The sequence below is a fragment of the Geospiza fortis genome, unplaced genomic scaffold (assembly GCF_000277835.1).
Source record: "Geospiza fortis unplaced genomic scaffold, GeoFor_1.0 scaffold112, whole genome shotgun sequence".
In the NCBI taxonomy this organism is placed as follows: domain Eukaryota; kingdom Metazoa; phylum Chordata; class Aves; order Passeriformes; family Thraupidae; genus Geospiza; species Geospiza fortis.
Window position 1 is genome coordinate 6396918 of NW_005054298.1, and position 14626 is coordinate 6411543.

General features: G+C 38.9%; 1 protein-coding gene across 1 annotated transcript in view; it reads left to right on the top strand.

Annotated features, from left to right (window-relative positions):
• Positions 1 to 14626, top strand: part of DPP10 (dipeptidyl peptidase like 10) — a 202318-nt gene that overhangs the window by 152332 nt on the left and 35360 nt on the right. The window contains exons 7-9 of the mRNA XM_005415744.2: positions 7978 to 8098; positions 10823 to 10980; positions 13431 to 13528. Coding sequence (XP_005415801.1) covers positions 7978 to 8098; positions 10823 to 10980; positions 13431 to 13528 — 377 coding nt within the window. The remainder of the gene's footprint in view (positions 1 to 7977; positions 8099 to 10822; positions 10981 to 13430; positions 13529 to 14626) is intronic.

A 14626-nucleotide genomic window follows, 5' to 3' on the forward strand; every position in this document is an offset into this window, starting at 1 on the left:
GCCTCAAGTAAATAAGATTTTGGCAAGGAAAAAGGGCAGGAAGGGGTGCTCATCTTCTGTAACAGTGGGTATAATAATGGTCTGACAATCTCAGTTCAAATTTGTGAGTCCCAGGAGTATTGTAAGTGAAATCACAGATGTCAAGAAAATGTTTGCTCGGTTTGGACTGGAAGAGAGCAGATAATACACTGTGACTAAAAAATAACGTAATCGGTGGCTCTCAGAAAAAAAATTGTCTATCAGAACTTTGAAGGATGCTGAATAGTGGTAGAGAAAATGCCAAGCAAGGTATTCATTTGAAAGCTATTGCATTGATACATCCTATGGGTGATTTGCAGCATTTTTTTTAATTGGTGAAAACTAATTGTAAATTTCTGAAGTGGAGCTATTTCTATAATTTTTCAGATCTGTGAACCAGAAGGTAGAAACAAATACTTTAAATCCTTGAGTGAAAACCAAACTTGCTACCTTAACTACAGCTGTTGAAAATTGGCAACGAAATTGTCTTGATGTGGATGCAGGGCTTTGATTTTAATTTCTTCCTGCAATCCAGAGTTAGTTCTAATATCTCTTACAAGTCAAAGGAACTTACAAGTCAATGGATATCTGCATTTTTCCATAGTTTTGGTGAAAGCAACAGTAGGAATTGAGACCAAATTTTTAGAATAAAAATTACTTTAAAATAATTCTAAAATTAATTATTTCATTTATTATGCCACTTATTTATTTCTTCTGTGCAAGAACCATTTTTGTGCTGGACTTTCCATATGTTCTAGAACAAAAAGGCATCAACTCTTTGGGTATGTACAATATATATGTGTGCATACATGTTATCATGCAGTATAAACTTAGCACTGCCCCTGAAACTGGAGAAGTCATGGTTTAATCTCTGAAGAGCAAAGTACAATATTTGCAGGGCAACTAAGAAAATATCCTTTATTTGACTTTGTTCTGCTGATGAATAGCTGATATTATTTTTATTAGTGGTTGTTAGTGAAAAAAACATAGTTCATGTGGAAATCTTAGTGAATGATCTTGTTGCAGACAGGTAAAAATGTTATAAAAGAAATGTTATAAAATATAGATTAGGTCCTGCTACTTCAGCTAAGCTAACAATAGCTTACAAATTCCCATACGAAAACATCTTGAAAATGAGAATTCATTAACACAACAATATATTCCTAGGGTGAAAAACAAGCACACCTGTATAAATAATACAATCTGTTCCATGAGAATCAGTAGAAAAAGGATGTAAACTAAGTAAAAATACGAAAGCTTGATAAATGTGCAAAATACCATGTACTGACCAATGAACTAAGTGTAAATGTATTGTCAACCAATGAGATCTAACACAGTGATAATAATGCTAATCTAAACATTGATAATAATGCTAATCTAACTTCTAATAATTCTATAAAATATAACCTATACATTAAAGATCAAGCTTTTCCTGCATGAAGAAAATATAGTTTTAGCTAATGTATCACAACATGATGTGACTGGGGGGCAGCTGGACTTGGCCCTAGCTAATGTACGGTAAGACAGGAGACAGAACAAATGGTCAGAGGCAAGCCCAGATGGAAAAGCATCTTGAAGCTTTTGAAGAATTAATTATGCAGCTAATTGGCTAGCATTGTCACAAGGAGGGGTGAGATTGTGCAGAATGCTGAGGAATCAGCAGGTTTGGCGGGGCCTGTGCTGAGGGGCAGCCATCGGCCATGTGCGCTGGGCCGGGTGGGCCGTGTGGGACACGGGGTGGCTGCCGCTGGTTTCTGCAGCAGAAACGTCCTCAGCCCTCTGCAGAGCCATGAGTGGAGCTCAGCTCTCTGTTCCATGGAGTGCTGGGCTCTGAGCTCGCTGTGCCGCCCACAGAGCTGTGTGTCCCTGCTGAGGTGACACAGGAATGCAGCCCGGGCTGGGCTGCCTGAGGAGGCCGTGGGGCGATGTCTGGCTGCCTCCTCAGAGGCCATGGGGCGATGTCTGGCTGCCTCCTCAGAGGCCATGGGGCGATGTCTGACTGCCTCCTCAGAGGCCGAGGGGCGATGTCTGACTGCCTCCTCAGAGGCCATGGGGTGATGTCTGGCTGCCTCCTCAGAGGCCATGGGGCAGTGTCTGACTGCCTCCTCAGAGCTTGTGGGGTGATGTCTGGCTGCCTCCTCAGAGGCCATGGGGCAATGTCTGGTTTCCTCCTCAGAGCTGTGGGGCGATGTCTGGCTGCCTCCTCAGAGGCCATGGGGCGATGTCTGGTTTCCTCCTCAGAGCTGTGGGGTGATGTCTGGCTGCCTCCTCAGAGGCCATGGGGTGATGTCTGGTTTCCTCCTCAGAGGCCATGGGGCAGTGTCTGGCTGCCTCGTCAGAGGCCGAGGTGCGATGTCTGGTTTCCTCCTCAGACCTGTGGGGTGAGGTCTTCAGCACTGTCATTAGCAGGGATCTGTGCCAGAAGCATGTCCTGAATGCCTGGAGGTCTCCCTCTGGGCATAATCAAGAATTTCTTAGTCCTGTCATAGCTCGTATTTTCAGTGTGAATGGTAGGGAAGACTGTCACGTTCTCTGGGGTATTAAGTGGGAGTGCTGAAGTTGTTCCAGATTGGAGTATTTATTTGTCTATTATTGGTCTGAGATTCTGTGGAAGAATCTGATGATTTTTGTGCATCATGGGTAGAACTCTCACCTGTACCAGTGCTTGTTGCACAGATTTATTTTTTTTTCTATACCAAAGATTTATAGATACAGGTGACTTCTTTGTTTCCAGCTGCATCTGCTCTGTAGCTTTAGAGTTTGGTTGGCACTTTCCTTGAACAAGGCGTTCATCCCAATGAATCCATGTAACGGCAAACAATACCTGTTGCCACACTCCACAGTTTCTTTCCTTCCAGCCTGTTCTGGTCCTCAACCAGCCTCTGGAGGAAGAACCTTCTTCTAATACCCAACCTAAACCTCCCCTGGCACAACTTCAGGCTGTTCCCTTGGGTCCTGTCACTGGACAGAGCAGATCAATGTCTGCCCCTCCTCTCCCCTCACAAGGAAGCTGTATCTGCAGTGAGGTCTTCTCCCAGTCTCTTCTTCTCCAAGCTGAGCAGAGCAGATTTGCTTTTCTTCCACCTAAAAAAAACTGGGCTTTAGAATGACCTGCAGCAGCTCTGGGCAAGCTGCTGCTGCTCCCAGCTGGAGCAGAGCAGGCTTGTGCTGTCACTGAAACGCTGCCCTGCAATCACAAGGGGGGGGGGGTTCAGTGTGGATGGACCATGCTGGAGGCTTCAGTGGAGCACCAAAAGGGAAAAAGTGGAGTATTTTTCTGTAATTTAGCTTTTGTCTGCCTGTAGTGTTTGAAATGATTAAAGACACATGGGGGGCCTCTCCAGCTACTGGCACTGGGTTTGCTGTTCAGCTGGGGAGTGGATGTCTCTGTTTTCACAGCTGTCAGCCATCTGCAGCTACCTTGGACTGGGTGCTCTGCTCCAGACCTCAGCCTGAAAGCAAATCCTGTAATTGTGAAACATGCTGCAAACAGTAAATAAGTGTTTTGGAAAGAATTCATTTAGAAGAAGGTTTATGAAAAAATGGTTTAGAGGATGCCAGATGTGGAAGAATGCGATTTGTGCTGAGGATTAATGCTGAAGTAGAGCAAGCAGGGCATCAAATTCTTCACAGTCAGTGGAAATAAATGTGATCATTACCAAGAATTAATATCTCACTAAGCCAAAACATTCTTTCAGGTGTTTTTCATTAATTGAAAAATACTTAATAAAATAATTAAAGAATTTCTGTGAGGTTTTTCTCCATTTGGTTTAAGACTTGATGTGCAAAATCTCTAAGAAACCACAGTGTCACATAATTTTGAAGGTAGTAGATTTTGACATTTATCCCCATTTACAGCAATATTAGCTGAGAGTCTCAGCTAAAAATTGCTTTAAATGTTTTAAGAATACTCATGAAAGATGGATAGAAGAGGTTAAAAAACATGTAATAATAATTTCCACATACAGTAGCATATCCTGGTTCCACTTTGTGCCTTTTTCAATTTACTTTCTTATCATTATACCTGAAAGCATTGAAAGCTTTTTGGGCACAAAGCTACTGATGTATTCTTGAGAATACCTGTCTGATACACAGTTAGCTACTCCTTTTTTAGCAGTTTGGGAAGATTCAGTAGTTGCAGTCAACATTTTAGTACTTGTGATGTAGTAAATAGACCCAAGTGTATACTAAGAAAAACCTTTTACTATTACTTGCTCCCATATACCTGTGTGGAGAGAGATGAGCAAGGGAAATTTTGGTTTATGTGACATTGCTCAAAACACAATATACAGGGTGATGAATTGTGTCCCCTTCCTGGAAACCTTTGGGCACATCTTCAGTTCTACTTGCTGAAGTCAGGTAAGGCACGTGTGTTTGCAAGACTGTGCTCCAAGGATTTTTTTGGTTTTTTTTGTTCTGATCAATTATTTTTATCCCAGGGTCATGATTTGTTATCTACCTTGCAGTGCTGGCAAATTTCAGTCTCCCTTATAGGAAAAGTAGCTGTCTAAGTTCTCTCCCAGCCACTTTCTTTCTCTTTCACTCAATTTTGAAAACCAAATTGTGGCTCATAAGTTCAACTTCCAGGTATTCTTGTACAGCAAGTAATCAGCAGGAGCAGCAGTCTTTTAAAAAATAAAAATTTTCATCTAGTCTCTGTGTTTTGAAAAAAAAAAGATTGGAAGTAAATTTTAGTGTAGCATAAAGCAGAATTGTAAGGAGGTTTCATCAGAAAGCATTGGTGATTTTTAAATTGATCAAGAAAGAGAAAAATATATGAACTAAAGAAAAGGATTTCAGGTATTGTTCAGGAAGGGGAGGGCTTGGCATTTAAGGGCTTCCCTTCCTCTGGGGCTGGAATTTTTTTTGCGTGTTTCAGCTCAGGAATAGTTCCATTTCTATTTTTAGTTTGTGGGCTCTTGATAATTCACATAAAATAAAGTCAGTGTCTTCCTCCTAAAGCCACTTCAAATTTGACACCAACTTTAGCTGCTGGCTGTTGTTGCGTCTGCAAGTACAAAGTGAAAGCAAGCAGAATCTACTCACAATCTTGAAAACAGAATTAATTTCAAGGGGTGATCTGTTAAAATTTCAGTATCATAGAGCTATATGTAAGGTAGATTTGTATCATATAAGTATTTTACTGGGAAGGAGAATTCACAGTGAGTCTGCGTTTTGGAAATGCCTTTCTTGGCTGCAGACTGATGGGAGATTGGTCTCTGTAGGTGCACAAAGTCCTTGTGCTTAATTGAATCCAGTGCCACTGAGAGAGAAGTGAGAACCTCCCAGGCCATGACTAAGGAGCCTTCAGAGTAATGTTATCACCCCTGTTGCACCTCTGCTGCCTGTTTTGCTGCAGAAATCAACATTTTAGCTCCCAAGTAGTTATTTCCAAGTGGTGAATGGGTTAAATAGTTACAGCCGAGCCCTTTGGCGTGGTCAGAGGTGGAGGGGAATGCAGCTCTTACTGCAGGGGTCAGGCTCTGTCGCTGTAGGAAGGGTGCATTTCTGTCAGTGCACACAGCAGTCCAGGGCTTCCTGTGGAAAATAGCACCTCCTGAAATACAGCACAAATTCAAAATTACAGATGAGATTAAATGCCCAACCATAATGGTGAATCTTTCTAAGATGATTTACAGTCAGGGGAAATAGATCTTTTGGAATGCTGCAGGCACTGAGTGCAGAGCCAGAACTTGCCAGAGCTCCAGCCACTCATCCATGTGCACTGCTGTGCAGTTTGGTTGTGTTGAGGAACATGAATGGTTGTATTTCATAAATGTTCTGCATAGGAACATGAATTCTTCCTTCTTAATGTTAAATTCAATAATCAGTGAGGTCAAGGCTTTCTAGGGACAGAGCTGCTGTGTGACTTTGAAGCTTTTCAAGAACTTTAAAATGTTCAAGTAGGTACATTCAAGAAAAAAATCGGGATTTGGAGCAGCTTTCAAAGTCGTGTGAGGAGTGACGAGGAAAGAGGGGAAACTTTGGATGATAGAGTAGACTAAGACTGAGAATGTTCAGAGGGTGACTGAAAACTGGTTTAGGATGGAGACAAAGCTGTTTCATGAAATGAATGAGGAATAAAAGTGATACAGCCACAATCAGTGGCACGACAGTGAGTATCCTTCAGAGATGTTTACTTAACTGGGATCTGTCAAATGGAATTAGCAATGCCTGATAAATAGCAATAACAGGATTAAAAGCCTTCTCAGGGTTAAAAACCTTCTCAGGGTTCAGTCATAAAACAAGTAATTCTTAATCCTGTACTTTGTCACTGATCTTTTGAAATGAAAGTTTTCACTGCAGAGACAAGGCAGTGTGGGTATCTTCATGATTAAGAACACTAACAGCCTGAAAAGGGAGGAGGGAAGCAAAAATCATACTCCTGATCTTCAAAAATTAATTAATCTTTTTTAAATTAAAGAAGATTAAATAAAATAGAGTCATTTGACCAAGTAGGCTTTTTTGGTAACCTCTTGAAAGCTGCTGTTTAGATAAAAAGAGATTGTCAGCTCTCAATAAGAAGTTGCTTCATAGGAAGCAATAGTCATTAGAGTGGTTCACTACTTAGTCTACCTGTAATAGAGTCTGATAGCAATAGTTTTATTTGACATAAATAACAAATACTTGGCTAAATTATTTTATAAGCAGTTAACCATGCCTTGGTTTGGCTTGTATTAATTTCTTTTATGTTAGAAATAAAAGTGCATTTTTAGTGTGGAAATGCACATTACAGGATGTTATGTTATTACAGGTTGTTGATGTTCTTTCAAAAGCATCCAGCATTTGATACATGCAGCATTCTCTCATGCTTGTTTTCTTTTGCTGTTGATGTTGAGTGATACATAAGCTTCCCAGAAATTCTTTGTACCAATATAAAGCTCAGTACATTTTGGATTGTTCAAACTGGTTCATCTATTTTTGCTTCAGATTTGAGCTCACTGCTAAGCTTTGCTATCTGGCCATAAAGGATGTACTTCCAAGCCACTCTCTGTTCCCAGTAATGGTTAAAATCATTGCATTGCTCATTGTATGTAAAAAAAACCTCAGCTTTACAACTTTCTGCAGCAGAAATCATGAAATGGCTACTGCTAAAAATCATTAGTTTGAGGACTCATAGGGAAACCTATTTCAGATGGTAATTTAGAAGGAAAGGGAACAGCAGTAATAGTGATAATAAAACTTTGCTCTTTGGTTAGTATTTTCCCATAAGTATGTATTCTGGAAGTAAGAGAGAATGATAAATGATCAGGCTTTTTAAATAGTCTTTGGTGGAAATATATTTAGTTCCTGTTACACTCCCTGAGACGCTGTATATCATCAGTGTACAGTGCTGAAATGGTGTAACAAGAACTTCTGTGGCAGTTGGCTTCTTTAGTCCTGTCACAGATGCATTTTCTCAGTGTGAATTGAGGCGGTGCATAGTCTTTATATAGTACACTTGAGGTAAAACATTGGTGTGTCAATCAGAAGTCATCAGCAAGCTGAGAAAAGCAAGCTGCTATTTGTTTTTGCTTTTCTAGTGTGTTCTCACACCCTGATATAAAGCTGTAACTTATATTTATGATGTATGTATTCTGCTGTATGTCCTTGCAGAAGTGTGTCTCATTTCACAGTTAGAAAACCAGATGAAAATTTCTTTATTCATTCAGCTGTTGTAAAACTTGTCTCCTGTATGATTTTGGTAGAATGTAATAATATTTTTTTAACATGAATAGGAATATTTCAACTGGAAAGACAATTTCAAAGGAAGGATTTGCTTGCCATAAGTATTAAAAGTTTGTTTATTTTGTCTAATTTTATAATAAAATGAAATATGAAGACAATGTTGGTGCAAACTCATGCTGAATTATTCTGTAGACTGTTTTGAGCCTGAGGAAATTATGTATTCATTGCTGAACATTCATTTATATTTACCAAAATGTTGCTTTTTCTCTCCGTCTTTCTTACCTCACCCAGATTTATATATTTGAAAATAACATCTACTATCAGCCTGATGTAAAGAGCAGCTCATTGCGCCTGACATCCTCAGGAAAAGAAGGAATTATTTTTAATGGAATTACGGACTGGTTATATGAAGGTAAGCTGGACAAATATATCTGTTTACAAAAACAGATGCAAGGTCCTTGTACAGACCCAACAGCACAAATCTGTTCATTCCAGAAAATGTTCAGGGTGGGTTTGTTCCTTTCCCTTCTCATTTTCCTGCAAGATTGCCTTTGTATCTGCTCGTTCCTTGTATTGGCTGCTGATGTGCATATAGCAGTGTTTTCTGAGAGAGAAGAATTCATTTCAAACTAGAATGTAGCAAATGAACTCTTGATAGCATGTAAAAGTGAGCAGGGAAAGGGCTCAGTTGGCTGCTTTTAGGGACAGCAGTGATGATCCATTTACAGTGAAAACATCCCCACAGAAAAGGGCACCCAGATTTGAGTGGGGGATAGCTCAGTCTGCCTTCTACAGCCACAGAATGTTTCTCTCTGCACCCAAAATGCTTTTAACATAATGATAAATTTCAGAGAAAAAAAAATTAAAAAAGGAGCAGATTATCTAGTTTGGTATAACAGCTTAAAATTATTACACATTTCAGTTCCTCTTTCTATGGCACTCATGTATTCTATAGATAAATAGCTTGGTGTTCATTTATCTGAGGTATAGAATTTCTTGTGTGAAGAGTTTTTTTTAGGAATGGTGTTAATGCCCCACAGCATGGAATTTCACCTTAAAAATGGTCTATCCACACCTCTTGCCATTGCAGTAGTTGCGGGCAAACAGCTCACTGTGGGTTTTTTTCCCAAATCTGTGTCCAAGTGAACTCTGAAGTTAAAATGATAATCTGCATCCCTCAGCCTGTATCTGATAGCTACTCACTTCCAAGGTTTCCTTTAGTGTTTTGAAATATTTTAATGTGGCAGCACTTTTCAAAAAAAAAAAAGAACATTTTTTAAATGGAATATAATTTTATATGCACTTAATAATCTTAAAATCTTACATGACAGCATGCAGGTTGAAGAATTTAAGCAGACATAGCTCATCGAAGTTGATGTAATATATCAAGTTTTGCTAAAACAAAGTGAAGTTAATAAGAGTTAACAATAAGTTAATAAGTTAATAAGAGTGACAGCCAGGAGAGGCAAAAGTTGTCTTGTTTGGGACTAGAAAGTTTCGGAGGTGTTGTGGGAGATGATCCCAAAGCTTTCCTCATGAATCATGTCCTAAAGCCTTCTTTCAGTGAAGAATCCTTCTTTGCTCATTATTTTCCAAGTCTTTTAATCTGCAGGCAGGCAGTGAGCTCTTCTCAACTCTGAACACCATGGAAGTCAGGGTGAGACTGCACATGCTGGAGAACCCCAGTGTCTGTTGGCACAGGAACACACTGCTCCTTTCCCATTAACCTGGAGCACTGCTCCACTTTCAGCAGTTTTTTAACAGCATCAGAAGCTGAGCAGGCTGAATATTTTCCAGGTGCCGTTGAGAGATTTTCAGTTGAATCAAGCACTCTTCCTCCTTTGACCCCATTTGTTTTCTTTTATCTTTTCATGAGATTATTATTAGCATTTTACCTTACAAAACATTTGGGAATAGCTTTTTTTTTTGTGTGAATAACCTTGTGTAAATGCAAACAGTAATATTTTAAAGCAAACATAATTGTGGTTTTCTGCTATCTGATATTCACCATTCGTTCTCTGCTCTTCTCCTGTGTAAAAGGTTTTAGTTATCCAGCTAGGGAGAGAAGCATGACCCAGAATATATGACTTTGAATATAGGTCCCAGCTTCATTTCAACCTAAACTTAGATAATTCCACCCATTAAGCTGCTTCAGAACCCTCAGAATCCAATTAGCAACTTGGAGAGTCTCTACTGACAGTTTAAGTAGTTTTGTTAGGTAGGCTCTCCAATTAGGTATGCAGTCAGGCCTTTTCCCCTAGTACACTATTCTCAATTAGTTTTCCAGCCAAATTCTTCAGATTTAAATAAAAAATCCTTACTAAGCAGGCCAGCATATCAAATACATAATGAAAATTCTAAGTGTTTTCACAAGTGGAAGCTGAAGACTTGTACAGGGAGAATTTGGAATTGCTCAAGAGCTGCTGGGATTCCAGGAGTTTGGGTTCTGTGCCTGTGGTTGCTTCTTGTTTGTTTCTTTTGACTGTGATATACACTGACAATAAATTTAAGAAAACATTGAGTGACATTCTTGGAGAATTGGATTCATTTGGAAAGCAAATAAAATTTGGATTAAAAAAAATGTTTGGTTCAGATTTTCAGAAAGTTTCACTCCAGAAGAACTGAACTTCCCAAAACTTAAAACTGTCCACTAGACTGACAAGAAAATCATAATATTGCACTCCAAAATTGATTACATAAATATGACTGCGTGAAGATCTGCATGTTATCAGGTGCCACAACTCAGAGAAATCAGATATACTGAAGTTCTGTATTAAGAGGAGAAGAAAAAAAACTGGCAATCACAAAAAATACCCCAAACCCCCAGATTGCTTTAAATTATTTAAAATTTAAGTAAACACCCGTACTGGAATGCAGTAGAACTAAGCATATGTCAGTAACAATCATCTTTCACATTTAGATGATTTATTGATGTTAGTGGAAGTATGCATTTGAGGAAAATGCTCCTTCAATGTTCCTTGTTATCCAACCATTCAACCCAGGATGATGTGAAATTACTGAAATTACAACAGACACATTTCAAGTTGGCACAGGGAGAGCAACTTGGTGCCAGCTGAACAAGCTGGACACTGTGTGTGAATTTTTTCATGGAGCCTAAAGAAATCTGGTTTTGCAGAGGAACTTCTCCACTCCCACATTGCCCACTGGTGGTCTCCAGATGGGGAAAGACTGGCCTTCCTGACCATCAATGACTCTCTGGTACCCAACATGGTCATTCCCAGGTTCACGGGAGGTGAACTGTATCCAAAGGGAAAGCAGTATCCATTTCCTAAGGTAAGATACATGGGAATACACCCCCCACCTCCTCTTCTGTGGTCACTCATAATGCTCAGCCACGTGGAAAGGGTTTTTCCAGAAGTAACAGAGGCTGGTTTTGTTCATGATGCTTTTCAGGAAATAATTTTTTTTTCAGTAGATAATAATACCTGAAAAGAAATTATCGGGTGAGGGGACAGCAGAGAAACTAATTTAAGTAATTTCATCACTGATATTTGGCTTGGTAAAATCAATCCAGCACCTCAGAGAGAAAGATAAAGCATTTGAAGGACTGTCTAGGAAAAAGATCCAGCCCCAGCTGCTCCGGAGTCAGATGCTGTGTGCAGAGCTCAGGGCAAGTTTCTTCACACATACAGAGATCTGAGTAGATCGTGCTCTTGTTAATAAATGTGACAGACTGGCATTGAATAAGATAAGCCGCAGTAACATATTTTCATGGCCATCAAAAAGAGAAAAAAAAATAGAATCATCAGTGTTTTAGAAGATTTAGAGAAGTTTTTTTTTTAGATTTGTTTTGGAAAGTGAAAGAACAGCCCCGACAGGGGTAATGCCTGAAATCACTTCTCATTTTCTGCGGATTTTCTGGTTAGGTGCCTCCAGATCTGCTGTTTTGATCTTCCAGCTGATCAGTTTATTCAGCCCTTGCACAAAGTGTCTGGGTTCCTTTCTGACAGGTCCACCTATATGGTACTCCTCTGGCATTTCAGGGCAAGTTTACTGAGAGCTTTAGAAAATATTCCTGTTACCTTGCTATTCCTTCTACTGCTTTTTGGTGAGGAAACTTTATTCTTGATGGCTGAACAGTTAGACTGTACCAGGTACTATGAAATAGTAACCTACATTATATAAATAGAATATATTTGTGCTATGAAATAATACTCTGAAATAATGAAACAACAGTAATTTTAGGGGTAGTTTATATTACTTGCATTGGCAAAATGCCTTGAGTGACAGAGCAAAGAAAAAAAACAAGGAATATTTTTAAGTCAGCTTTGTAAATGAGCAAGGAGTAACATTATTTCATTAGCAATTCAGCATAAAAGTGATACACAATACTACTTCAGTAATCTCATTAATGAAGAAACATTATCTTTATTTAATGTCTCCATTTAATGCAAACTTAGTTCCTCGTTAAACATCATTAATTGATAATGAAGCTGGTCGTGTAGCAACAGAGATTACAAAAAAAGATTTGGCCTTTATTATAGAGTGGAACCATCAGAGAAAACTATAACTAGGATTAAAAAATAAAATGAAACACACGTGTTTCTGTGAGCACTGGAACATGCTTATCTGTGTCTGTGTACATGTCATACACACAGAATCTATTCTGTAAAAAAAAAAAGTTTTTAATTTTTTTTTTCCTAGCAGTGTTAAAAACACACAAATGCCGCTTTCTTGTCCTCCATACCACTCAGAAATGAGTGGACACAGCATTTGGACTTCATTTTGAGATAAGCCCAATTTCTAACAGGAATTTGTGGGTGTATTTCAGCCTGTGAAGAGCCAAGTATACAACTTTGTCATATACAATAGTAAATCTGTAGAATCGGTGATTTTTACCTTTTCCTTCCGGTATTAAACACGGCTTAGCCCCACTGAGGAAAACACTTCATGCTTTGTATGCCAAGGGTGTTATGTAGTGTAATTCCTGTGACATGAAGCTGAAACTTGGGGATGGCATGTCTAGGACAGGGGTGTGGGACCAATAGCCCCTCCTTGCAGCCCTCCAGAGCTTCTCTTCCTAATTCCATTGATTTCTCTTCATCTCAGGAGCATCCCTTAGCAACAAGCCATGTCATAGGAGAAGGATGATTCCCACTTCCCTGTAGACCCTCAAGATTTATCAGACTCTTCCTAGTGGATATCTATCAAACTGCCATGTTATTCCCCTTTAGCCACAAGAAGCATTTTGTTTCCCTGGGAGCTGGCCTGCCAAAGCAGCTGGCTCCTGGTGCAGGTCAGAAATTGAGATTTTCAGCTCAGCAACCAAGGGAAGGAAGAGTGAGGGAAAATGGTAAAGAAAAAGAGAGGTGGGAGAGGAAGAATGCTATCTAAGACTGAAGTAGTGCAGCTTTTCAGAAGAAGGAGCAACAGAATGTGAAAAAGGCTTAGCTGGAGGCTGCATTTACCTGCAGATTTAGGAACTGGCTGTGTTTTGGTAGCTGACTTCACTGAACTGGGAAAAGTCACTTCTAGTGCTGGTCACTTGCTCTGCACAGGAGGGTGTTCCATCACTAAAGGGAGGTGAAAGAATCACTCAATACTTCATATCTTTATCTGTGTGATTCATATGACTATGAAATTAATTTCTCAGATTTAAGATACTTGAGCTTTAATTACTTTTCATTATTATAAAGATACTGAATTATTTTAACAACTGAGTCTGTTTAGCTGTCACTTATTCAGTGCCTCTAAATCTCCTATTTCTTTTTTCTTTTCCAAAGGCAGGTCAAACAAACCCCACAGTAAAGCTGTTTGTAGTTAATCTGTATGGACCAGCACATACTCTGGAACTGATGCCACCTGACAGCTTTAAGTCAAGGTATAGAATTTCATAGTGAAATGTTTTATGGTAATTGTTCCCAAAACAATCAGGATGTTAACAGTGGCCACTTATTCACAACTGGTACAAACAATCTTAGGCTGGTGTAGCTCTCTTCTACATAAACTGGGGTACTCTAATTTATTGCAGGAATAATTTAATAGTTAATTATGCCTTGCAATTATTAGTGTCAACTGGAATGCTTAGTGATTGGGTTAGTAAGAGAAATTTTTTGGATGAGTTGAGCATTTTGAAGTATTTTCTTTCTATTGATGGGCCAGTACTGAAAAACATAATAAAATCTGCTGTTGCTTGCTAACCCTTCAGTAATTTAAGCACTGCTGTAAGATCTGAAAGAGATTTCTTGCCATCAAGATCAGCATCTTCACTCTCCTTAATGACATTAAAGTTGAACTTCAAATGTCAGAAGGAGCAAAGAAGTAAAGCAAAAAAGCAATGTGTAAGAAAAGATCCCCAAGATAAAGATAATCTTGAAAATGTTGTTCAGATGTTATGGTTTCACTTCAGGGTTTTCAGATACATTCTGCCTCCTCAGCAGATGGAAAGTAATAGTGGACTCAAATACTAATGTTAGTATCTTAAAATTTTCTTCGTCTTCTTGAAACTGAAGCCAAATCTCTGGAGCATCTTTGCCAGTTCTTGATAAAGATATTGTTGTTGTTCATTTGATGAAAATTCTGGCTTGCTAGTTCATGAGAATGAGTAAAACTATTTAAATCTGGGGAAAAAGTTAGTTTCTTCTTCATTTTAACTATTAGGGTATAATTTCCATGCAGTAAAACATAGAAAGATTGTATATTTGTTATCTATTTTTACTGTAAATTGTGAATTTGACTCAGGATTTCAGTAACAGTCTTCACACTGGTCATCAACCCGTATATGTCCTTATATCAATATATATAGAGATATGAACAATGTGCTTTAAACAGGCTTTTCTAGAGTGAAAATCTTTGAAGTTTGCAATGATTGGGAGGTGGTTTTTTTTCTAAAGTATTAGCTTTTTTTCGTAAAAGTAGCAGCTACCTTTAGAAGTCATTTTATTTCAGTGTGTTTCTAACCCTTTCATTGTGGAGTTAG